The sequence below is a fragment of the Quercus suber genome, unplaced genomic scaffold (assembly GCF_002906115.3).
Source record: "Quercus suber isolate HL8 unplaced genomic scaffold, Cork oak 2.0 scaffold_52, whole genome shotgun sequence".
Classification (NCBI taxonomy): domain Eukaryota; kingdom Viridiplantae; phylum Streptophyta; class Magnoliopsida; order Fagales; family Fagaceae; genus Quercus; species Quercus suber.
The window spans coordinates 1,856,366-1,882,453 of NW_027069517.1; the positions used below are offsets into that span (position 1 = coordinate 1,856,366).

A 26,088-nucleotide genomic window follows, 5' to 3' on the forward strand; every position below is an offset into this window, starting at 1 on the left:
TTCATTTTTTATTTTACATATTTAATATTCAAGATTTAATATATGATATGCATAAAATATATACAATAAAGTAATCACATATCTACATATTTAGCTTTACTTTTATGTTATTTTGTGACTGATTATATAATATTTTTATGTTGCAGGTAACACGGGCTTTACATGCAAAGTGGGGCTAAGCCAATTGAATCAATCCAACTTACATCCAACCAGGCATGAATTCAAGAGAAGACCAACCCAATTAAATTTAAGTCCAATTGGAGCAAGGAATTAAAGGAAATTTGCACCAAATCCAAGTCCAATTCGGATTAGGATTTCATCCTGCACATCAGTTAGTATTTTCGGCATAACTTTCGGCTCAGATTTCCAATCAAGATGATTCAAGTTGTTCTGGAAATTTAACTTAAAGGGCTACAACTTTTTAGTTTACCAGGAGCCCGAATTCTGACGTTAAGTTGGCCAAAATCGTCGGTTAAGTGAAGCTTAAAAATCTGGGATTTTCTCCAACCCAGAATTCAACTTGTAATAGGATTCCTTGACCTATTTAAAGGCTTTTTATGGAAAAATTCAGGGAGGCTAGTGCTAGGGCTGAGATGCAAAACAGAAAATTGGAGCAAGAGGCAGTGCCGCATGTGGCTTTTCTGTAACTTTTCTCCATGATAGCATCGTGACTATTTCTTTTTTTATTTTATTTGTCTAGTTTAATGTTTAGTATTTTATTCTTTTGTTTTATTTCAATTACTATGAGTAGCTAAATTTATAATTAGGGTTGAGGATGAAACCTTGTTAAGGATTATCAGTAATATTTATGTGAATTGATTTTTCCCACAATAGTTGTTCTTTAATGAATTAAATTGTTCTTGCTTCATATCAATTGACTAAGATGAGATTCTAGATATAAGTTCAATCATGTTTTTCTCATGATTTAGGATTTGTCTTAATTAATTGAATGCTTGGTTTATTAATTCTTGATTATAAAATTGGATATCGTTTGTGATTTGTCTGTCAATAGTTTTTTTTTTTTTTTTTTTAAAATAAAAATATTCTTAATGGTCCTGGTCCCGGGTCCTGATGGATTCACTATCCCACTCATCCCCCATAACACCCCTTTGCAACTTTTCAATCCTATTAGCCACACTTGTAGGAAGAGTATACAAAGATGATTAATAAGTAGGAAGGCTCAAAAGCATACTCTTCAATAAAGTCAACCAACCTCCTTTAGAGAGATAGAGTTTCCTCCACCCCCCTAGCCTCTGATCAACTTCTCCAAGATAGGATTCCAAATAGCTGTCAACTTGTACGAGGCGTGATTCCTGGTGTGGGGGACAACTGCTAAAGGAGTTCCCTTAATTATTTTGAATAGCATTTGATACGGAGGCATCAATGGCAGGCCACTAAACTCATCACTAGGATATCATTTTTGTCCAAACAATTCACCGATCAAAAAAAAGTTTTGTCCAAACATTTCAGGATTAGGAGCTGGAATTCATGGCAACTTTTATAGATCTTATTTATTCTAGTCTGATATACTGGAGTGGAGTGGATACACATCATTGGAATCCTTTCTAGACCTCATTTACTCACAAGTGTCATGTGGGATAGAATGGGAGTGGTACGTTTGTTGTTTTCTCTTATTACAAGGCTATTCCTGGTACTTATTTTAACCCATTCCCTTGGAAGAGTATATGGCATGTCAAGGCTCCAAGGGAGGTGTCTTTTATTTGTGTGGACATTAGCTTGGAGTAAGATTCTTACTAATGATGACGATGCTGTATGTGTCAGTGTACGTGAAATGGTGGATCATTTATTGCTCCATTGTAATGTTGCTTATGCTTTGTGGAGTAAAGTATTTAAGATGTTTGAGGTTCAGTGGGTGATGCCATTGAATGTAGCAGACCTGTTATTTGGATGGAGAAATTGGTTTGGGAAACACTATTTGGATGTTTGAAATCTTACTCCATTGCATTTGATATAGTGTGGAGGGAACAGAATAGCCATATGTTTGAGGAGATTGCGAGACCTCTAAATCAATTGAAGTCCTTGTTGATTCGTACCTTGTTTGAATGGTCTCGCGCATGGGGTTTTACACATTGTACTTCCATTTTTGAGTTTTCAAACTCTATTCAATTTTTTTTCTATTTCTTGTAATTTTTAAAAATACTTTGTGTTCATCATTGTGAACATGAAGTAATCTTCTATTTCAATCAAACATTATTACTTAAAAAAAAAAAAAGAGATAAAATGTGTTTTGAGGTCAAATCCTTTAATAAACTCTACTTTTTTTTTTATTTTTTTTTTTTTTTTTTTTTTTGGGGATAGGTAACAAATCCTATTATAAACTCTTACACCCATTGACCTGGTCTTCCTTCCCTTGGAAAAGTTTTTGGAAGCCTAAAGTCCCTACTAAGGTGGCAGTTTTTCTTTGGACTGCAACTTTGGGGAAATTCTTGACTATTGATAACCTTAGGAGACGCATACTTGTCATAGACTGGTACTGAATATGTAAATCAACTGGGGAAACTATAAACCACCTGCTTCTTAATTGCCCCGTCAAGAACTTTTGAGTATTGTATTTGTTTTGTTTGGGGTCTTGTGGGTTATGCCAAAGGGTGTGGAGGAGCTTCTAGTCAGTTGGCAAGGCAGGTTTGGTAGAAGCAGCAATAGTGTGATTTGGAACAAGATTCCCCTCTGTATCATGTGGTGTCTTTAGTGTTAGCAAAATGCTATGACTTTTGAGAGCCATGAAAAATCTATTCCAGATCTCAAGCTTTGTTTCCTAAAATTGTTATTTGAGTGGATAAATGCTTACTCTTTGTTTTCTTTTGCTATTATGTTTGAGATGCTTGATTTGTGCTTAATTTTGGTGTGCTTTGTGTACATATCCTTGTATCAAGATGTCACAAAGTTGCCAAGTAATGAGCTAAGAGTAGTTATGCTTTGCAACTTGATTTGACAACCTGAAAACATATGGTTACTGAGGTTGGTAATCTCTGCATATTAATTGACTGTAGATCGTGATACATGGAGTACTGAGGAATTCTTATTTAGCAGAAATGTTTTGTGGTAATGTTCACCCAAACTATTTCAATAATCTGTTGCCTGTCAATATTTTAGGCTGCACATACTGGATTCAGAAATATTTCCCAAATATTCTAAATTTCTATTTATTTATTTATAAATAGATGTTCTAAATTGTTATTGATGCTCAGTTTGAAATTTTTACATAAAAAAGTGTAACATAATTATTGAAGATATTACTCCTGCTAGAATGGTTTTGTAGAAGAAAGTTAATTTGCTTCTAAAATGAAAACCATAGGTTAAATTGGCTTCCCTCTATGAATATTCTTTGAATTAAACGAGGTTTATTTATTTATTTATTTATTTTTTTAAAAAAGTAACCAGTTCACTTAGATGTTGAAGCACTTTTATCTGTTTGTGAATGCAGTCTCATAAATTGGAAAAAGTGACTGTTCATCCCCCTGGACTTATTATCTTGATGATTAAATTGTCCTTGGCTTTTGCATACTTGTAATTAATTTTACCTTTTGGGTGTAGAACCCTTTCTTTTATAAGGTTATGTGGTTTCTTTGAGTTTCTTTACTATTTGATGGGTCCAGGATTTTCTTGTGGTCCAAAAGCTCATAGCAGATTGATTAATGTAGAGATTGGGGAAATTAAAATGGTTTTGCATGTATGACTATACAGTATAATTACATTGTAAATTTCAATTTTCAATTTATATACATTAAATAATCTTTTTGAGGCATTATATTAATATGTTGTCCTCATTATTTTGCATAGATTTGCAACTCTTGCAACGCGTATGGAGCAGTACATCCAGGGACAATCTAGGGATTTGGTAGATCAAGCATACACAAAATTTGTGAGTGCTTTCTTCTCAGACATGTACTCATGTAATTGTTGTAGAGAGTGCTACAGGGCATCAAACAATGTATTGATTTTATCACATAGCTAAAAAATAATAATAATAGTAAAAACAATAATGAATTAAAGTATTAATTCGTTAATTATCAACTGTTGGCTTCCTTGAAAGGATTTTATTTTTTAATTTTTTGGCTTTCTGCTGATAAGTGATGATGGGAGGTGGTGGTGAACCTATCCTTTGCAAGTCTTCACCCAGACAAGAACCGATACTGATGAAAGAATTTTAGTGCTGTTAATAACCTTGGTCCACCTGACCTTTTTTGCATCAAGAAATACAGTGTTTTTTATTTATATATTTTATCAAATCAAATCTGTAACTAGAGCTGCTGGTAGTATAATAATTATTGCAGATGATATATTTTGCATGTTTGTTTGATTTTGTTATATTATTTTATGTAATATGTTGGGATCGTTGATTTGATTTTCTAATGGAACTTTTGCGTTAGGGATTTTTGGTTCTCACTTACATTGGGAAGTTTTTTTACAGGTTAGCATAATGTTTGTTACATTGGAGAAGATTGCACAAACAGATCCAAAATATGCTGATATTTTTCTATTAGAAAACTATGCAGCTTTTCAGAATAGGTAGTTTACCTTTCCTCAAGCACAGTTACAATTTGATCTTCTTAGTGTTTCTCAAGGGCAAAATATATGCTTAGAATCGCTAGCTAGTTCATTTAGCTGATTAGAAGCAGTTACGTGCAGCTTGTATGACCTAGCCAATGTGGTGCCGACATTAGCCAAATTTTATCACCAGGCAAGTGAAGCTTATGAGCAAGCTTGCACTCGTCATATCAGCGTGATTATTTACACTGTGAGTGTGCCTACATTACCTTTTTTTCCTAGTTTTTCCACTTTTGAGCATTCCTTGACATTTTATTTGGAATGTCCACATCCTCAATATTTTACTTTTGGGTTATGCTGCAGCAATTTGAACGCCTTTTCCAGTTTGCTAGAAGAATCGAGGATTTGATGTACACAATCACGCCGGAAGAGGTTAGTGTGTTAGTGATTGTATCATCCTATGCTCATAATTTGCTAAGCATGTTCAATCTGTTAGCTTCTTAGAAAATCTTAAATTACTTGCTTTGTAGAACATCCCTTGCTCTTTGCATAGAAGGAAAACGCTATGAATGCCACGAAATCCTTGGTCTGAGTGATGTTATCTTATTTATAAAAATAAATTTAAATTAAAAGGGATGTTTAAGTTAATTTAAAAAAAAAAAAAATTTATTTGTTAATATATATCCAATTTTTCCGACCAGTTGATCCTTAATAAACTTAAAAGGGATATTTCATGTCTCCAAGAACATTGTTTCAACATATGGGATTATGGAGCAAGTTTGGCATGCCAATGGCCTTATGGCCCAGTGGCATTCGTCTCCTTATGTAAGGCTTACTTCAAGGGGTCAAATCCCCTTATCTATAAGGAAAAGGAAAAAGAAAAAAGGTTGCATCAATTAGCTTAGAGGTTGGGCCTTGATGCGATGGCAAGTGCCTTCCACCAAAATTACAAGTCACATGTTCAAGTCCAGAAATCAGCATCCCCCCCCCCCCCCCCAAAAAAAAAAAAAAAAAAAAATGCTGGTAAGCCTGCCTATCAATCGCCTCTCACAAACCCTACAAAGTGGGTGTTTTGTGCACTAGGTACGACCTTGTTAGTAATAAATGTCATTCAACACACTTCTGCCATATTCCTCTATTTAATGGAATTTGAAACTGTCCATGGTACTATTCTCCATGTTAAAACTTACATCAGAAAGCACTTATTGCTCCACCACAAAGGTAACATTGTTCTAGTTTTCTTTTAAATAGAGATGTCATAACTAAAAACTGTTTGTTTCTAGTGGTTGTTATGCCTTTTAATTGGCGGTAGCTTCTTCCTTTTTTTTTTTTTTTTTTTTGAATTTAATTTTTTTACTATTACCTACTTGTTTACTAATTTCCCTGATGTTATGGCTCAAATCATGTGCCTTCACGAATTTCAGATCCCATTCCAGCTTGGGTTGTCAAAAATGGATCTCCGGAAAATGTTAAAATCCACTTTATCTGGGGTAAGTGGCTACTGTTAGATTATCCCTTCCGTAGTTTCAAACATGGTTCGGTAATAATAATGTGGCTTCTTTGATACAGGTTGACAAGTCCATCAGTGCTATGTATAAGAAGTTGCAGAAGAATTTAACTTCAGAGGAACTGTTGCCTTCTTTATGGGATAAATGCAAGGTAAATCGTGTCTTCTTTTCTAAAGCACGTTCAGGGCTTAGTATTTTAAGGCTCTTTTGTGAGTTCTTTGGCATTATGATAGATAGATATTTGGATGTTTCAAAACTCTAATATTTTGATCGATTGGAGGACAAAGTGTAGAGGAACCAAATTTTGAAATGGAAATATTGGTCTAAAAATGTGCAAGGCCCAATGGAACAAAAGAAAACCTCCTGACCAACCTAATTTCTACTAGCAATAATCATTAATCTTGTGACCTATACTATCAAAGATACATTCAATCATAAGTAGGAATCATTGTTGTCTTGATGGTAGTAGTTTTGCGGCCATGTTATGTGGTGAATCTCCTAAATGACTTTTATTTCCTTTACCTCTTCCCTTGGGTGTGTGTGTGTCTGTGTTTTTTTTTTTTTCCTGATTCTTATGATTTGAGGTAGTTATGAAGGGATTCAGCTCCAATTTTTTTTTTAAAGAAAAAACAAATGAAGTAGTTATGAAGGGATAAGAAGATCACTAAGTAGATATCTTAGATCATTTAGTATGGCTCAGTGGTAATTGCCTCTTGGTAATGACATTCTTTGTGGTGCCATATATTTGTGGTTTGAACCCCACATCTTCCCTCTCCCACTATCTACCTATAAAAACGTGTAGATATCCTACATTTGCATAAGTAGTTTTTGATGTTGGATTACACATCATTTGTTTAAGGATTTTAAGGAATTAAATCTATATAAGGTGTTCATTGAAGTTAAGATGCTGTTTTGGATTCGGTTTGTAACAGCAAAATTTTGGATACACTGTACACCCTTAATGAGCTCAGCATTTTTTTGTTGATTTTAATATCTAATGGAGGTTGTTTTATATTTTTCCAGAAGGAGTTTCTAGACAAGTATGAAAGTTTTGTTCAACTTGTTGCCAAGATTTACCACCCCTCAGAGAACATCCCCTCTGTCGCAGAAATGAGAGAACTTCTGGCCAACTTGTAGAGGAGTGTTTTGTAAAATCCTGAATAGTTCGTTTTTTAGTAGATAGGTGTTTTAGCCCGATGTAATCATTCATTTAATCCATTTTTCTATATAAATTGATTTTGGGACAGTCATTTCAAGTGTCTTTTATCGAAATAGGTTAAATAAAACTAGTTTACAATTCTCACAGCGCACTGTATAATATTCTTGTGTTTATGTATCTGGCTGTTTTCCACCATTCTGTTGGTTTTTGAGTTAGACATGGTTGTTTCCTTTCTTTTAGGCTAAAATTCAGTTTAGGCCCTTGATTCAATTGTCAAACTAATCCGTAAGATTTAAGTTTTAGACGAAATTTTACTATTGGTCCCTAAAGTTTACTTGTTGTATTTAGTCTCAAAAGTTTCAAATGAGTGTTATTGGACCCTTAAATATAAAAGGGGAGTGCTTTTAGTCCTAAAGTTAACTTCCGTTAGTTTTCTTTTGCTTTTGTGTCTAACATAAAAATGATGTGGCAAATTTCTATTATTAAAAAATTACATGTAATCATGGCCCTAACCCAAACCCAAATAGAAAGGGGTTCTTAAATGAGTTTTTCCCCTCTTCTCTAGTTGCTTGGCATGCCCAAACACCATTGACAATAACAATCTCAATCCACCAACAATAACTATCTTGTTGCAAAATGAAATCTATTTATTCAACTCTAAAGGTGTGTTTGGTAGAGTGGATTTTAGGGAGGTTGGAAAAAAAAAAAAAAAATTTTTTTTTTTGAAGAGTGTTTGGTTGAGAGGGGAAGAGGGAAAAATAATGGTGGGGTTCAGGTGTTTTTTTTCCGAGCCTACCAAAAAGCAAAATGGAGAGAAAACTAAGTGGGAGGAATTTAATAGATAAATGATAAAAATGTCCATGTGCGCAAAATGGAGAGAAAACTAAGTGGGAGGAATTTAATAGATAAATGATAAAAATGTCCATGTGCTAGCACACGGGCTTTGTAAGTTGCTATTTTTTTTTTTTTTGATTTATTGGTTTTTTTTTTTCTTTTGCTTTTTTATTTCTTTTTCTTTTTATGTTTTTTGTTTAGACATGATTTTTTTTTGGACATGATTTTAATTTTTTAATAAATTTGAGTGATTGCTTTTTTTTTTTTTTTGTTGTTGTTGTTGTTGTTGTTGTTGTTGTTGTCACTTTTGGTTTTAATTGGGCATCATTTTTTAAGAAGGGTATATGAGTAAATTTATACAAACTCAATTTTTTCATCCTTCCACTTTTCTACTCCTAACAAAAAAAAGAGAGAAATTAAAATATTTTCTATCTTCTTACTTTTTCACCCTCCAACCAAACAGACCCTAAAGATAAAAACTGCAATAATACGTACAAACTTAGCCAAAGCAAAATGAAATCTAATTTCAAGTCCATAAAGGTAACAAGTGGCAATAGTAAGAACAAACCCAACAAAAGCTGAATGAAATTTGATTTCAAGTTCGTCTCAAAACACACACAGAGAGAGAGAGAGAGAGAGAGAGAGAGAGAGAGAGAGAGAGAGAGAGAGAGAGAGAGAGAGAGAGAGAGAGAGAGAGAGAGAGAGAGAGGATCTTGCGCAACTCCAAGCTCCAAATGAGAACTGATTTCAAAGGGTTAGGTTTAGGTCTAGTGTCCAGTAGTATTGGACCCGTTGAGATGATGACATGTGCCCACTTTTGGACACGTGTCACAATCTGACATGATCTAGTACACTAGATGCAATGGACCTAAACCAAGTTCGATTTCAAATTGCAAGTCTCTATTTAGTTTTTCAAATCTTTCGAATTATAGAATTTAGTTTTCAAATTCTTCAAGTTAAAATTTTTGGGGTTCACTTCGCTTATCATCGTTTCAATTTCATCACAGGAAAGTTTAGGAAAGTGCAAGAAAAGGTTAAGATAAGGTTTTAGAAAAGAGATTAATGAGCTGTGACGAATTTCATTAATTTTTTTTTTTCTATTTTAAGACTTTCACAATATCAACGGTTCATTAAATATTGTTTAAAGAAAGTTGAAAGACATGAACCAATATCTAGGTCAGATTTTAAAATTTGAGTTTCAGAGATGGGTTGCGCAGTTAGTGTTGGGTATGCCAAGCAAATTGAGAAGAAGGGAAAAACCCATTTATTTGGTTCAGGTTAGACCTATGCTTAAGTGTAGTTTTTTAAAATAATTTTTAAAAGTTACCATATCATTTTTCTGTTAAAGATAGGTAAGTAAATAAACTAATGGAAGTCAACATAAGGCTTAAATAGTGTAATTCATCTCCATTTAAACTTCAAAAAAGACCAATATTGCAAATCAACGGTGTAATTCATCTCCATTATTTTTTTTAAAAAAAAAAGTGTAATTCTCCTTAATTTTATTTTTACCTTATCTAACCTTTTACTATTCTGTTTTGACTAGTGAAGGAATCATAATCCTAATCGTATTTATACTCTTTTTTTAACTGGCTTGATATTTCTGTGAAGTAATCCCTCACTTGTTTTTTTAAGGGATATCTTATTAGGGTTTTCTATTTCGCTCTAGTGTTTTTTTTACTTTGTTTTCTCGGCCATGGACTCCGGCGACGAAATCAACATCTATAGTGACAATGAAGTCAACGATTATTACGGAGAAGATGAAAACAATAGTGACTGCAACTATGACTCCTTGATCACAGAAGAGGACTCTATGGATTCCGATGATTCTTACACAAAAAAGACTCGTCTTGAAGGGCCTAAAGACCAAAACTACGCTGTGTTGAAGCAATCAGATATACGTGAACGCCAAGAGAACACTATTGCCGAAGTTGCCACGATTCTCTCGGTATCAGAAGCCGCCGCAACAGTTTTACTCCGTCACTATAATTGGAGTGTTAGTAAGGTTCACGAGGCATGGTTTGCTGACGAAGATCGAGTCAGAAAAAACCTGGGCTTATTTGATAAACCCATCATCGAAATTCCATGTGACAGTGAAATCATGTGTGGAATATGTTTCGATTTGTTTCCACGTGATGAAATTGTCTCAGCCGCATGTGGTCATCCTTATTGTATCGAATGCTTTCGATGTTATATTAGCACTTCTATCAACGATGGTCCTGGATGTTTGATTCTGAGATGCCCCGACATGACTTGTTGTGCGGCTATAGATGGGGACATGGTGAATAAGTTGGTTTTGGACGAGGAAAAGAATAAGTATTCGACCTATCTTTATAGGTCTTATGTCGAGGAGAACAAGAAGATCAAGTGGTGTCCTGGTCCGGGATGTGAGTACGCTATTGAGTTCGATGATAATCAAGGTTGGGACGTGACTTGTACTTGTGGTTTTATGTTTTGTTGGAATTGTGTTGAGGATGCTCATCGACCTGTGGATTGTGAAACTGTGGCTAATTGGATAGCGAAGGACCATGATGAATCTGAAACCATGAATTGGATATTGGCTAAAACAAAGCCTTGTCCCAAGTGTGCAAGACCGATTGAAAAAAAAGGAGGGTGTATGCACATGACATGCAATCCACCTTGTAATTATGAGTTTTGCTGGATATGTCTTGGTGATTTGGATAATCATTGGAACTGTAATGGTTATAAGGAAGATAAGAAAAAAGAGGTAGAAGAGGCAAACAGAGATATAGAGAAATACAATCATTACTATGAAAGATGGGCAGCTAATAACTTGTCAAGGCAAAAAGCTCTTTCAACCTTGCGTACAGTGATAACCGAGCAGATTGAGGAGCTTAGTGAGATGCATGACAAAACCCAATTTCAGCTTCGGTTCATATTAGAGGCTTGGCAACAAATAGTTGAATGTAGAAGAGTGTTGAAGTGGACCTATGCATATGGGTACTATCTGCCTGAGGATGAGAAGGCTAAGAAGCGGCTGTTCGAGTTTTTGCAAGGGGAAGCAGAAGCTGGTCTCGAAAGGCTTCATGGATATGCTGAGAAGGAAGTGAGGCAGTTTCTCAAAGATCCTGAGGGATCAGTAAATTTCGAAGAGTTCGAGCTAAAGCTGAAGAGCTTAACAGGAATTACTAAAAATTACTTTGAGAAGTTGGTTGGAGCATTAGAGAATGGCCTATCAGAGGTGCAAACTTCCATAGAGTATAAGAATTGTGATCTGTGTACTTTTGCCAATTCCTGGGAAAACGTAACTTGCGAGATGGGTCAAATGCACCTGTGAAAGATATATCAGCATCTCTTTGTGGTGAAGGGAAGCACTATAACTATTTATTTAGGTTCTATCTATTTCCAAATTTAAATAATCTATTTTAGATCCATTAAGTTGTTCTTTCATCTTTGTAATCTCTCATTGCTCTATTTATCCGATTATTGTTGATATTAATGGTTTTACAATCTTTATCTTTTGGAGATCGACCCATATGTTTTTGGTCAAAATAATTTTTATGAGTTGTAGACTCAAATATTCTGGGTTCGATCCCGACAAAGAATTTCCTTGGATTAGCAAATACACAATTTTGGCAACTTAGGCAAATATTTGAGTCTACTTGCCAAAGTTGCACCCTGATGGATAAAAAAAATATATTTTCACCTAGTGAAAATATTTTACATTGATGTAAACACATTCAATCATAGAATAGCACAAGAAAAAACTTCGTACTTGACAACTCCAATACAAAGGACCATAAAAAGTACACTCTGGTCTCACTTTGGCCACATGAAGTCATTCTTGAACAAAAACTTTACTTTTAGGCTTCGTTTGGTTGGGGTAAAATAGGAATGATGAAAAAAAGAAGAAGGTGAGAGATGTTTGGTTTGGAGGGAGAGTGCAAAGAAATTTTGGTGAGACCTAAGTGTTTTCTTGCGTGACCCACCAAAATGTTATCCCTCTAAATTGGAGAGAAAACTTGAGAGATTTTATTTCAATTTAGTCAATTACATTTCTGCTCTCTTTTTGTAACTTTGAACATGAAAATCTCAATTAACTGTTGGCATTTGACTTTGCTTCAACCAATTTAACGATATTTTCTTATTTTTTAGTTCACGTTGTTCATCATTTTTTTGTTTTCACGTTTTTATTTTTTTATTTTTTTATATAATTATTTCTTTTTCTTCTTCTTGTTTTCACCCCCACATTTTGTCTTTTTCATCTCTTTATTTTTTCTGTTTCTTCTATTCATTGTTCGTTCACTTCGTTTTTGTTTTTGTTTTTGTTTTGTTTTGTTGTTTTGTTTTTTGTGTGCTCATCTCACTTTTTGTCTTCTTCTATCTTTTGTTTTTATCAATTTCTTCCATAGTTAGAGACCGTTTGGCTTGGGTGGAAAAGCTGAACGCGTTTGCGTTTCAGCGCTTTTTCTTTTTTTTTTTTCTTTTTTTTTTTTTTTCACGGCTTTCAGTTTTTTTACTGTGTATGTACTGTAAGCAACTTTTTCATTAAAAATGGGTCCCACGGTACTATTCACACATTTAAAAATTATTTTGCTACAGTGTTTTCAGTTTTCAGTTTTCAGTTTTCAGTTTTCAGCTGTATCCAAACAGGCCCTTAGCTTCTCATTCTTCTTTTTTCTTTTCACCAGTTTTGGATCCGACTTTTGCATTTTAAAATAATAACTTTAAAAAAAGTGAAGTGTCCATATATAAATTTTTTAAAAAATAAGTGTATAAAAAATTGTGTTGTCTTTTGTTTTATTTAATAGGGACATAATTGTAAATTTATATCAATTTCATTTTTCATAATTTTACATCTCTCCACTTTTCCATTCTCCCAACCAAACACATATGAGAGAAAACTAAAATTTTCATATCCTCTCACTTTTCTATCCCCTCCTAATTTTCTATTCTTTTACTTTTTCATTCCTTCAACCAAACGGACTCTTAAAGTCTTTCATTTGTGATAAATGATAAAATGGACGACAAATTCAGTACCAAAGTAAATAATTCAATCTTTTCAAGTTGATTAGCAAAAGTTCTCATTTCTAATGAGTTTAGTTCCATGAATACCCTTTTACCCTTATAAAGATGAAGAATTACATGTAATATGCAATATTTGTTCAATTGATTTGGAGTGTACAAATTAGTAAAAAAATTATGGTTGAATTAAACATTCACAATAGAAATTAACAAATTCTCCAATAATAAAAAATTATGTCAATCAATATGACAAATGAATGTATTCAGACCTTCTTGAGTATCTATTTTCTTAGGTATATACAATCCCTCCGTCCTAGACACACCAAGTCATTACAAGGAATGTTCTCTTAGGACCTCAAGATGTTGGTAAGAGGTTTCAAATCCAAAATCTCATTCATATCATGAAACTTAAGTCATGTTAATCAATATAATTATTAAATTCAATACTTTTTTTGTTTAATTATGACCTAAATATGGTCAATTAGTTTTGTAAAACCAATCAAACATAAAATATTCCTATAACATAAATAATTAATTAAATTCAATGAATCCTAATTGATAAATCTTCGAAAATCAGTAGGCTGAAAATCTCGGGCGTTGATGATCTTAAGGCTGAGTCCTGAAAGAACAAATACAAAATTAGAGGAGACCGGTGGAGGTCGGCCAAAAATCCTCTGATGATAAAGTTAGTGGGTTTATAATTCCAAGTAAAAGGAAGTGTTTTCAGAATTTACTTGTTTTTGGAAAAAAAAAAAAGGTCTCCCCTTCTACCTCTTCGTAAGGAAATGTTTATATAGTGCACATGGAACAGTTATTTTTTTTAATAACCGCTCCTATTGTCGAGGAATTCAGAAGATTCGGAGGTAACTCCCATAACTGCCATGGAAGTTACTTTATTTGTATCGATGCTTCATAACAGTAAGTTTGGAAGACTTGGCTTCAGTATGCTCATGGTCCAACAAACTCGTCAATACTTTATTATGGACGGACGACTTTACGTCCGTCCTTAATAAAAGACGGACGAAGTTATTCGGGACGAGCACGCTTTACGCGTCCTATTTCTTCATTTATTTCTGACGGACGACCCATACGGACCAAACAGGACTTGTGCATTTTCATTACACCATTAGTTGCCCCCTTGTCCATGGGTCATCCAAGGAAATATGGAGTCTAACATCATTCATTGGATGGACGCACTTATCTTTACAATCAGATGTGCTATGTGTCACAGTTTCACTGGTGGCTGGTCACGTAGATTAATTTTTTTGAGACGCTTGCCACGTGGCAACTTTTTGTTGGCTGTGTCGTTTCTGATGTCTAAGTCCATGGCCTATAAATAGTAGAATTCCTCTGATACCCTTTGCATTTTTGAAATTTTCTTCCCTGACACTCCTCGTCTAGAAGTCTCTCCGCGTTTTTAGTTTTCTTCCGTCTAGAGCTAGGTATTTTCTTCCTTCTCGTCTTTAGGTTTTCCTTAAAGCTTTCCTTAGAATGTCTGAAAACATCATTTCCTCATCTAGCAATAGCTTAGATCAGGCTATAGACAAGTATCATGACACCACTAGTTACAGTGCTTCTAGCAGCAGCACTGATAGTAGTAGTAGGGGGAATACCACGGATGAGGAATATATTTCTGGTGTCCCTGGATTTCCTATAGATGTTGTACAAGAACAACTTAGGGAGAGGGCAGCCTCTGGGTTTCAGGCTGGCACCTCGACGAGTGTTCCTCTGTCTAGTCCTTTGGACGAGGAAGAAACTGTTTACAGTTGTGCAGTTGGTGTCAATTCAAAAACTGACGAACAAAGACTCAATAATCTTAGAAAGTGGTACCAAATTCTAGACGAGCTCAACCCCAGATTGGCCGTCCGTGGAGAATGGTGCTGTAATCCTCGTTTTGTGATAGGCGTCTATGAAGCCTATTTTTTAGGTGGGTTAAGATTACCGTTAAATGTTTTTACTAGGGAGCTGCTTACTAAATTAGGTTTGGCAGTGTGTCAATTCAATCCTAATGCATGGAGATTAATTATTTCTATGCAAATATTGTGGAGGGAAGTATTTGGAGAGGACCGTCCTATCATTGTGGACGAGTTCCTCTTCTACTATAAACTCTCAGAAATCAGTCAATCCCTAGGTTTTTATCAATTTATAGCCAGGGGTGCAAACTGTAGGCTAATAAAGTCTTTAGCCTCGTCTGACAGAAACTGGAAGACAGAGTTTATCTTCGTCTCTGGTTTCTGGGCTCAAAATCCTATGAACGTGGGTAGGGATCCTTTTGCCCCCTATGTTGGGGACTTAGGGAACCTTCGTCTTGAAGGTATGCCCCTATCCTTTTCTCTTTCTTATCTCTGTTTTTCATTAATATATGTTTAATCTTTACCTGTTGATTGTTTTATAGCTGCTGGGTGTCCTTCTTTGAGCAAGTTTCACTGTGATTGCGTCCACAGGGCTCGTCTACACGTTGACAGGGATTTCCACTCCTTGGTCAACTTTAGACGTCTTGCCAAGTGGAGACTTGGTCCTGAACCATCCGACGAGGCTATTGCACACGAGGTCACAGTTCGTAGACGTAAGTTTATACTTAAACAGTTATACTTTTCTTCTTTCTCTCTTCTCTCTTCTTTTTATTTATTTATTTATTTTTTATATTAATTTTAATTACTTTTCAGGGATGGAAACTCTAAAAGAAAACAAAGGGAAAGAAGCTATGGACGAAGGGAGTCGTCCTGCTGCTGGGGAAAAAAGGAAGTCTTTGTCAAAGAATCTAGACTTGGGAAATCTTCCCAGTCATCGAGGGAAGAAAGCTAAGTAGGGGTCATCTAAAGTACGAGTCGTCCAGCCTAATCTTCCCACACCTCAGCCGTCCCTCCAAATTTTTGACGTAGACTCATCCATTCCAGCTGAAGTTACTTCGTCCAAGACTCCTCCGTCCAAGACTACTGTGCCTGCCTCGTCCTAGCCTTCCCAAAGAGTTCCCATAAATCTTATTGAAAATGAAGACATAGCTTGGGAACGTTTTGAGAAGGCTGTGCTTGACAACGACATAGCCGTGTGTTATGACATGTCCTTGAAGGACTTTGAATATTCTGGTGTTCATGATCTCTTTAAGGTATGTAATTTTGTTTTTGCTTCATTTTTATTACTGTATGATTCTATCATCTAACCATTGTTTTTGTCTCTCACTTCTGTAGGGAATGTCAAAATTCATTGCTGTGTTCAGGCAGGTTACAGAGTTGGACAAAATGAGGATCTTACTAGAGAAGAGGGTTCAGGAGGTGAGGGACGAATGCAAGAAGTGGGCAGAGGTGGCGTCCAAGGCTAAAGAAAAGGCTAAGGAGTTGCAAAGCCAAGTTAAAGAGTTGAAAACTGGTGCCATAAAGAAGGATACTCATCTTGATCACTTGCAGAAGAAGAACAACGAGTTGAGTACCCTTCTTTCCAAGGTAAAAGAGGATGCAATTGCTGAATTCAAGGCATCCAAAGATTTTACGGACTTATTAGATTGCAACTATGCAGCAGGCTTTGAATATTTTAGAATGGACGCTGTTGAAAACTTCCCTGAAGTGGACTTCAGCTCCATTAAACTTAAACTAAATGCTGCTACTAGCTCTCTCTTCCAAACCAGCTTTGAAGACGTTAACGTTGAGGATGATGCAAGTACTTTGCCTCCTCAAGATGACCTTCACATGGATGCTCCCCCGGCCTAGAAAACTTTTGTATTCCTGCCTTTTCTTTTGTTTTTTATCTGGTCCATTGTTTGAGACCTTTTTTTTTTTTTTTTCCTCCAAAAACAAGTAAATTCTGAAAAATGAAATGTTTTCAGAATTTACTTGTTTTGGGAAAAAAAAAGGTCTCCCCTTCTACCTCTTTGTAAGGAAATGTTTATATAGTGCACATGAAACAGTTATTTTGTTTAATAATTGCTCCTACTGTCGAGGAATTCAGAAGATTCGGAGGTAACTTCCATAACTGCCATGGAAATTACTTTATTTGTACAGGTGCTTCATAACAGTAAGTTTGGAAGACTTGGCTTCAATATGCTCATGGTCCAACAGACTCGTCCATACTTTATTATGGATGGACAAGTCTACGTCCGTCCTTAATAAAAGACGGACGAAGTTATTAGGGACGAGCACGCTTTACACGTCCTATTTCTTCATTTATTTTTGACGGACGACCCATACGGACCAAACAGGACTTGTGCATTTTCATTACACCATCACTAATATATTAGATTCTTGTATTTCATAATTTTCAAATATCAAAATATAAATTAGAGAAATGTTTACAGATATCCTAGGGTCAATTGTTACTGAATCATTTTAAGAAATTTTTATGGGTAAAAAAAAAAAAAAAGTTTTGACAGTTTTTTCTATTTCCCATAAAAGTAGTGTAAAATTTTTCCTAAAATAATTTGTTAGCAATTGTTTTAATGGCATCCGTTAGCAAGACCCTATAAATTATATTGAATGACCTAATAATTATATATTTTTGGGCAGGTATAGGGGTCTGCAACTATTTGTAATAAAAAAGAAAAACTTAAATAAACCCTAAGATTTTTTTTTTTAGAACATTTTGTCTAGCTATACTCTTTTTATTTTTTATTTTTTATTTTTTATTTTTTATTTTTTATTTTTAAACTAAAACTTGTTTGTTTCGTATACAAGACTTACAAATAATTCTAGTACACATAAAAAAAAAAAAAAAAAAAAACTATAATTTTTGCCACAATTATCTTATGTGGTAGACTGTGATTAACTGTCTATACTTTCACATAAACCATCACTTTTTCTCCATTGTCATATATACAATTGTAACAAAAATTGAGGTTTTTTTTTTAGAGTAATGGTAGGAGCACCGAAATTGACACAACTTTGTATCACAACTTACCATGTGACGAGTTGTAATTGATAAAAGCGCGTTCCCACATAACTCACTATCATATCTTCACCAATCACAACTCGCCACGTGGTTAGTTATTGTATAAAGTTGTGCCAATTTCAATTGTCTAGCATTCTTTTTTTTCAACGTATTCACGAAAAATTTTGGCCATTTACTGTTACTTTTATTCCACGGACACCTTTTACTATTCTTTTTGGACTAATAAAGGAATCATAATCAATAATCCAATAAGTAATGTAACATATTAGCATCTTTTTTTTTTAGAATCAGCATATTAGCATCTAAACTCTTTTTTATTTTATTTTATTGGATTGCTATCTTTGTGATATTGATCGGTAAAGTGTCCTTCAACAAAGCACCCCCAAACTGACCAAACACTTTGAAAAAAAAAAAAAAAACTCGAAAACACAAACCAACCTTTGCTCTCTCTTTGTTAGGGTTTTCGATTTTCACTCAAAGCTTCGTTTTTTCAGCCATGGACTCCGGCGACGAGATCAACATCAATAGCGACAATGAGGTCAATGATTATTACGGCGAAGATGCAAACAACAGTGACTGTAACTATGACTCGTTGATCAAAGAAGAGGATTACGTGGATTCTGATTCCGATAGTCCTGCTGCTAAAAGGCCTCGTCTTGAAGGTCCTACAGATCAAAACTACACGGTGTTGAAGCAATCAGATATACGTGAGCGCCAAGAGAACACTATTGCAGAAGTTGCCACGGTTCTCTCTGTATCAAAAGCCGTCGCAACAGTTTTACTCCTTCACTATAATTGGAGTGCTGGTAAGGTTCACGAGGCATGGTTTTCTGACGAAGATCGAGTCAGAAAAAACCTGGGTTTATTACCCATCATCGAATTTCCATTTGACAGTACTGAAGTCACATGTGGAATATGTTTCGATTCGTTCCCAACACGTGATGAAATTGTCTCTGCCGCATGTGGTCATCCTTATTGTGTCGAATGTTTTCGAGATTATGTCAGGACTTCGATCAACGATGGTCCTGGATGTTTGATGCTGAGGTGCCCCGACATGTCTTGTTCTGCTGTCGTTGATCGAGATATGGTGAATAGTTTGGTTTTTGAGGAGGAAAAGCAGAAGTATTCGACTTATCTGTACAGGTCTTATGTCGAGGAGAATAAGAAGATCAAGTGGTGTCCTGGTCCGGGTTGCGTGTACGCAATTGAGTTCGATGATAATCAAGGTTGGGATGTGACTTGTGCTTGTGATTTTAGTTTTTGTTGGAATTGTGTTGAGGATGCTCATCGACCAGTGGTTTGTGAAACTGTGGCTAATTGGATAGCGAAGAACCATGATGAGTCTGAAACCAAGACTTGGATTTTGGCTCAAACAAAGCCTTGTCCCAAGTGTGCAAAACCAATTGAAAAAAACGCAGGGTGTATGCACATGACATGCAATCCACCCTGTAATCATCAGTTTTGCTGGATATGTCTTGGTGATTGGCATAATCATAGGAAATGTAATGGTTATAAGGAAGATAAGGAAAAAGAGGTAAAAAAGGCAAAGAGACATGTAAAGAAATTCAATCATTACTATGAAAGATGGGCAGCTAATAACTTGTCAAGGCAAAAAGCTGTTTCAGACTTGCGTACAGTGCTAACCGAGCAGATTGAGAAGCTTGGTGAGATGCATGGCAAAACCCAATTTCAGCTTGGGTTCATATTAGAGGCTTGGCAACAAATAGTTGAATGTAGAAGAGTGTTGAAGTGGACCTATGCATATGGGTACTATCTGCCTAGGGGTGAGAAGGCTAAGAAGCTGCTTTTCGAGTTTTTGCAAGGGGAAGCAGAAGCTGGTCTTGAAAGGCTTCATGGATATGCTGAGAAGGAAGTGAGGCAGTTTCTCAAAGATCCTGAGGGATCAGTAAATTTCGAAGAGTTCGAGTTAAAGCTGAAGAGCTTAACGGGAATTACTAAAAATTACTTTGAGAAGCTGGTTAGAGCATTAGAGAATGGCCTATCAGAGGTGCAAACTTTCANAAACTGGTGCCATAAAGAAGGATACTCATCTTGATCACTTGCAGAAGAAGAACAACGAGTTGAGTACCCTTCTTTCCAAGGTAAAAGAGGATGCAATTGCTGAATTCAAGGCATCCAAAGATTTTACGGACTTATTAGATTGCAACTATGCAGCAGGCTTTGAATATTTTAGAATGGACGCTGTTGAAAACTTCCCTGAAGTGGACTTCAGCTCCATTAAACTTAACCTAAATGCTGCTACTAGCTCTCTCTTCCAAACCAGCTTTGAAGACGTTAACGTTGAGGATGATGCAAGTACTTTGCCTCCTCAAGATGACCTTCACATGGATGCTCCCCCGGCCTAGAAAACTTTTGTATTCCTGCCTTTTCTTTTGTTTTTTATCTGGTCCATTGTTTGAGACCTTTTTTTTTTTTTTTTCCTCCAAAAACAAGTAAATTCTGAAAACACTTCCTTTTACTTGAATTATAAATCCACTGACTTTATCATCGGAGGATTTTTGGCCGGCCTCCACTGTCTCCTCTGATTTTGTATTTGTTCTTTTAGGACTTAGCCTTAAATCATCAACGCTCGAGATTTTCAGCTTGCTGATTTTGTCTGTGTTTTAGGACGAGTTGTTAAAACAATTAAGTTTTTATTTTACAAGGGTGTTTGGACGTTGGTCGTCCGCCCTTAATTAACTGAATTAACATTACTGTTTTCTTTTATAATATGGACGAGAATTTCTGTTTCCATGGTAGGTTTTGAATTTTGGCTCGTCCATATAAGGAATTTTTCCCTTTTTAATATGAACATATACTTTTCCCATTCCTTAAATTTCATAAGTATGATTCGTCTATGTGAAATGGTAACTATCAGCCGTACTCATCCTTAGATTTGACTGATTTTCAAGTGTTAGACAGCTCAACCGTTCACTCGTCCATAGGATGGATTGTTTGGTTAGTGTTCTAATTAATAGATTAACATTCGCTTATGCATTTCCTCGTCCATAGGTTGAACTAATGCAACAATTTTAATCATCCATTGTTTGGACGGTTTATGGCTTCACTCGGCTAGGGCTTCAGCTCGTCCATGGTTTGGACGAGTATTCCTTGCTTCACAAACATTTAGACAGGAATACTCGTCCAGAGAATTTATTTGTCTTGGGCTTTTAGCCCTCTTATGGGTTGATCTCAACGAAAATAGTAGAAACCAAGAATTCAAGCACAACATTATGTACATAGCATAGATATTGTTCATAGACAAGGCATGTGCTTTAGAAGCTAATGCCTTTTAGGAAAATAAATACAAGCCAAACCATAATTTTGTCCATAACTTTAACTTAATAATAACAAATCAATACTAAAAATATGTAGATAAACAAGCTCCTTATGTAGATAAAACAAGTAGATAAACGATCTCCAGGCTTGTCCAGAGTTATATTCATCTAGGCCAGCATTTTACTGATAGTGCCTCCTCAGGCGCTCAACATTCCAAGGATGCTCTAATTTCCTCCCGTCTAGGGCCTCCAAGTAGTAGGATCCTTGTCTTTTATAGTTGACAACTTTGTAGGGCTTCCCAATTAGGTCCTAGTTTCCCATGAGCCGGGTTTTTGGTTGCTAAGGAAACCTTCTTTAGAACGAGGTCTCCTATGTTGAACTGCCTTGGTTTTACCACTGCATCATGTTGCCTAGCCATAACGTTTTTGTACTTTGCTGTCCTTTGCTCTGCATTCGTCCTTATCTCGTCTTTTAGATCAAGGCTCAAACGGAGTTGCTCCTCATTATCCTATCTTGGTACGTCATTACCCTGTGGTTGGCTATATGCACTTCTGCAGGTATGACTGCTTCAGTTCCGTATGCTAGCTTGAAAGGGGTTTCCCTCGTAGGGGTTCTCATCGTCGTCCGATATGCCTACAGAACACCTGGTACCTCGTCAGGCCATACTCTCTTTGCCGTTTCAATCTGAATCTTGATGATTTTCAACAAGGATAGGTTTGCAACTTCAGCCTGACCGTTCGCTTGCGGGTGGGTGGGTGAGGAGTAATGATTTTGAATTCCAAAGTGTTCATAGAAGTCTTTAAAAAGTGCATTATCAAATTGTCGTCTGTTGTCGGATATCAGTACTCTGGGCACCCCAAACCTGCACACAATGTTTCTCCACACGAAATTCTTGACATTTTATTGTGTGATATTAGCTAAGGGTTTTTCTTCCACCAATTTGGTGAAATAATCAATGACAACCACTAAAACTTCATCTGCCTTGTGCCAAGTGGAAAGGACCTAAGATGTCTAGCCCTCATTGCGCAAAGGGCCATGGGGCCGTTATCGGGGTGAGGTACTCTGATGGTTGTCTAGGGACATTACTAAATTGTTGGCATTGATCGCAGACCTTGACATAGGCCTTAGCATCAGCTTGCATATTTGGCCAGTAATATCCTGTACGGATGACCTTTTGGACGAGTGACCTGGCTCCTGAATAATTGCCACACACTCCTTCATGAACTTCTCTTAATATATAGTTTGCCTCGTCTGGAGCTAGACACCTAAGGTAAGGCTGAGAAAAGCCTCTTTTGTATAGTACTTCGTCCATAAGAACATACCTGGCCGATCTCACTCTCAGCTTTCTGGCCTCGTCTTTTTCTTCTGGAAGTCGTCCATCCTTCAGGTACAATACAATCGGGGTCATCCAATTTCTTCTACTCTCTACCTGTTGTACTTCTGGGATATCTATACTTGGTATATACTGAATCTCATCAAACTCGTCCATAGCTTCATTTGCTGAGGCTTCTTTTGCTATGGCATCAGCTTCCACATTATCTTCCTTTGGGACTTGAACGAAGTTAGTTTCCTCAAATCTTTTTATAAGGCGTATCACCCTATTAAGGTACTTCTTCATTCGTCCATCCTTAGCCTCATATATCCAATTTACTTGGCCTATGATTAACTGAGAGTCCTCCAAGACAAGTATTGACTTTGCTTCCACAGACTTAGCCAATTCTAGCCCTTTAAGGAAGGCTTCATACTTGACTTCATTATTTGTCGTTTGGTACTGCAAACGAACCTTGTGCTTTAGTTTATCTCCTTCTGGGGATTGTAGAACCACACATATTCCTCCTGCATGCTGCGTAGACGAACCATCCACATGGACGATCCACTTAGTATTTTTCATCTCTTCTAAATCATCATAATTTGGAGTAAACTCCGCAATGAAATTTGCTAGAACTTGAACTTTTATGGCATGCCTTGGTTGATATCTGATGTCAAACTCACTGAACTTAACAGCCTATTGGATCAATCATCTTGCAGATTCCAACTTGTTCATTACTTTCTTGAGCGGATGATCTGTCATGACATTGATAACATGGGCTTGAAAATAATGCCTTAGCTTTCTGGAAGCTGTTATCAACGCGAAGGCCAACTTTTCTATTAGTGGATATCATCCTTCCGCTCCCCTCAGTGCTTTACTTGAATATTACACAAGCCTTTGCACTTTGTCTTCTTCCCTCACTAATGCTGAACTTACGGCATGCGGGGTGACTGCCAAGTATAAATTCAACTCTTCTCCCAGCACGGACGGGCTTAATAAATAAGCCACAGTGAGATATGCCTTCAGATCTTCAAAAAATTTCTGACACTCGTCGGTCCATTCAAATGCTTTTTTAAGAACCTTAAAAAATGGCAAATATTTGTCAGTAGCTTTAGAGACAAACCTGTTTAGGGCAGCAACTCGTCCGGTGAGGGACTGGACTTCTTTAACATTTTATGGAGGCTTCATTTCCAGTATTACTTGGATCTTGTTTGAATTCGCTTCAATTCCTTTATGTGAGTAGACTGTGATTAACTGTCTATACTTTCACATAAACCATCACTTTTTCTCCATTGTCATATATACAATTGTAACAAAAATTGAGGTTTTTTTTTTAGAGTAATGGTAGGAGCACCGAAATTGACACAACTTTGTATCACAACTTACCATGTGACGAGTTGTAATTGATAAAAGCGCGTTCCCACATAACTCACTATCATATCTTCACCAATCACAACTCGCCACGTGGTTAGTTATTGTATAAAGTTGTGCCAATTTCAATTGTCTAGCATTCTTTTTTTTCAACGTATTCACGAAAAATTTTGGCCATTTACTGTTACTTTTATTCCACGGACACCTTTTACTATTCTTTTTGGACTAATAAAGGAATCATAATCAATAATCCAATAAGTAATGTAACATATTAGCATCTTTTTTTTTTAGAATCAGCATATTAGCATCTAAACTCTTTTTTATTTTATTTTATTGGATTGCTATCTTTGTGATATTGATCGGTAAAGTGTCCTTCAACAAAGCACCCCCAAACTGACCAAACACTTTGAAAAAAAAAAAAAAAACTCGAAAACACAAACCAACCTTTGCTCTCTCTTTGTTAGGGTTTTCGATTTTCACTCAAAGCTTCGTTTTTTCAGCCATGGACTCCGGCGACGAGATCAACATCAATAGCGACAATGAGGTCAATGATTATTACGGCGAAGATGCAAACAACAGTGACTGTAACTATGACTCGTTGATCAAAGAAGAGGATTACGTGGATTCTGATTCCGATAGTCCTGCTGCTAAAAGGCCTCGTCTTGAAGGTCCTACAGATCAAAACTACACGGTGTTGAAGCAATCAGATATACGTGAGCGCCAAGAGAACACTATTGCAGAAGTTGCCACGGTTCTCTCTGTATCAAAAGCCGTCGCAACAGTTTTACTCCTTCACTATAATTGGAGTGCTGGTAAGGTTCACGAGGCATGGTTTTCTGACGAAGATCGAGTCAGAAAAAACCTGGGTTTATTACCCATCATCGAATTTCCATTTGACAGTACTGAAGTCACATGTGGAATATGTTTCGATTCGTTCCCAACACGTGATGAAATTGTCTCTGCCGCATGTGGTCATCCTTATTGTGTCGAATGTTTTCGAGATTATGTCAGGACTTCGATCAACGATGGTCCTGGATGTTTGATGCTGAGGTGCCCCGACATGTCTTGTTCTGCTGTCGTTGATCGAGATATGGTGAATAGTTTGGTTTTTGAGGAGGAAAAGCAGAAGTATTCGACTTATCTGTACAGGTCTTATGTCGAGGAGAATAAGAAGATCAAGTGGTGTCCTGGTCCGGGTTGCGTGTACGCAATTGAGTTCGATGATAATCAAGGTTGGGATGTGACTTGTGCTTGTGATTTTAGTTTTTGTTGGAATTGTGTTGAGGATGCTCATCGACCAGTGGTTTGTGAAACTGTGGCTAATTGGATAGCGAAGAACCATGATGAGTCTGAAACCAAGACTTGGATTTTGGCTCAAACAAAGCCTTGTCCCAAGTGTGCAAAACCAATTGAAAAAAACGCAGGGTGTATGCACATGACATGCAATCCACCCTGTAATCATCAGTTTTGCTGGATATGTCTTGGTGATTGGCATAATCATAGGAAATGTAATGGTTATAAGGAAGATAAGGAAAAAGAGGTAAAAAAGGCAAAGAGACATGTAAAGAAATACAATCATTACTATGAAAGATGGGCAGCTAATAACTTGTCAAGGCAAAAAGCTGTTTCAGACTTGCGTACAGTGCTAACCGAGCAGATTGAGAAGCTTGGTGAGATGCATGGCAAAACCCAATTTCAGCTTGGGTTCATATTAGAGGCTTGGCAACAAATAGTTGAATGTAGAAGAGTGTTGAAGTGGACCTATGCATATGGGTACTATCTGCCTAGGGGTGAGAAGGCTAAGAAGCTGCTTTTCGAGTTTTTGCAAGGGGAAGCAGAAGCTGGTCTTGAAAGGCTTCATGGATATGCTGAGAAGGAAGTGAGGCAGTTTCTCAAAGATCCTGAGGGATCAGTAAATTTCGAAGAGTTCGAGTTAAAGCTGAAGAGCTTAACGGGAATTACTAAAAATTACTTTGAGAAGCTGGTTAGAGCATTAGAGAATGGCCTATCAGAGGTGCAAACTTTCAAATAGCATTGGAATTGTGATTTGTCAACTCCTGGGAAAACGGAACTTGCGAGATGTGTCAAACGCACCAGTGAAAGACATTTCAGCATCTCTTTGTGGTGAAGGGAAGCACTGTTACTATTTATTTAGGTTCTATCTATGTCCAAATTTAAATAATCTGTTTTAGATCCATTATTTTGATCTTTGTAATCTCTCATTGCTCTATCTATTCGATTATTGTTGATTTTAA

The 26,088-nt window shown here is 36.3% G+C and overlaps 4 protein-coding genes across 4 annotated transcripts; all 4 read left to right on the forward strand.

The window, feature by feature from the left end:
* Nucleotides 1-3,775: 3,775 nt before the first annotated feature.
* LOC136066934 (exocyst complex component SEC3A-like) lies at nucleotides 3,776-7,371 on the forward strand. The gene is made up of 7 exons (XM_065772010.1): nucleotides 3,776-3,883; nucleotides 4,433-4,530; nucleotides 4,651-4,759; nucleotides 4,873-4,941; nucleotides 5,934-5,999; nucleotides 6,079-6,168; nucleotides 7,041-7,371. Exons 1-7 carry the CDS (start codon nucleotides 3,824-3,826, stop codon nucleotides 7,152-7,154), a joined length of 606 nt encoding a protein of 201 aa, XP_065628082.1. The 5' UTR covers nucleotides 3,776-3,823; the 3' UTR covers nucleotides 7,155-7,371.
* Nucleotides 7,372-9,684: 2,313 nt separating this feature from the next.
* LOC112017223 (probable E3 ubiquitin-protein ligase ARI8) lies at nucleotides 9,685-11,371 on the forward strand. Its single transcript, XM_024049698.2, has one exon. The coding sequence runs from the start codon at nucleotides 9,707-9,709 to the stop codon at nucleotides 11,306-11,308; it is 1,602 nt and encodes a 533-aa protein (XP_023905466.2). The 5' UTR covers nucleotides 9,685-9,706; the 3' UTR covers nucleotides 11,309-11,371.
* A 6,850-nt stretch (nucleotides 11,372-18,221) lies between these two features.
* Nucleotides 18,222-19,930, forward strand: LOC136066945 (probable E3 ubiquitin-protein ligase ARI7). Its single transcript, XM_065772030.1, has one exon. The coding sequence runs from the start codon at nucleotides 18,371-18,373 to the stop codon at nucleotides 19,928-19,930; it is 1,560 nt and encodes a 519-aa protein (XP_065628102.1). The 5' UTR covers nucleotides 18,222-18,370.
* Nucleotides 19,931-24,188: 4,258 nt separating this feature from the next.
* LOC112017219 (probable E3 ubiquitin-protein ligase ARI7) lies at nucleotides 24,189-26,088 on the forward strand. Its single transcript, XM_024049696.2, has one exon. The coding sequence runs from the start codon at nucleotides 24,336-24,338 to the stop codon at nucleotides 25,863-25,865; it is 1,530 nt and encodes a 509-aa protein (XP_023905464.1). The 5' UTR covers nucleotides 24,189-24,335; the 3' UTR covers nucleotides 25,866-26,088.

Excerpts from the sequence above, each read along its gene's own strand:
- LOC136066934 (XM_065772010.1), top strand. The coding sequence starts at position 3,824 with ATGGAGCAGTACATCCAGGGACAATCTAGGGATTTGGTAGATCAAGCA. Across the intron at positions 3,884-4,432 it reads ATCAAGCATACACAAAATTT|GTTAGCATAATGTTTGTTAC; the intron begins GTGAGTGCTTTC and ends GTTTTTTTACAG. Across the intron at positions 6,169-7,040 it reads CTTTATGGGATAAATGCAAG|AAGGAGTTTCTAGACAAGTA; the intron begins GTAAATCGTGTC and ends ATATTTTTCCAG.
- LOC112017223 (XM_024049698.2), top strand. The coding sequence starts at position 9,707 with ATGGACTCCGGCGACGAAATCAACATCTATAGTGACAATGAAGTCAAC.
- LOC112017219 (XM_024049696.2), top strand. The coding sequence starts at position 24,336 with ATGGACTCCGGCGACGAGATCAACATCAATAGCGACAATGAGGTCAAT.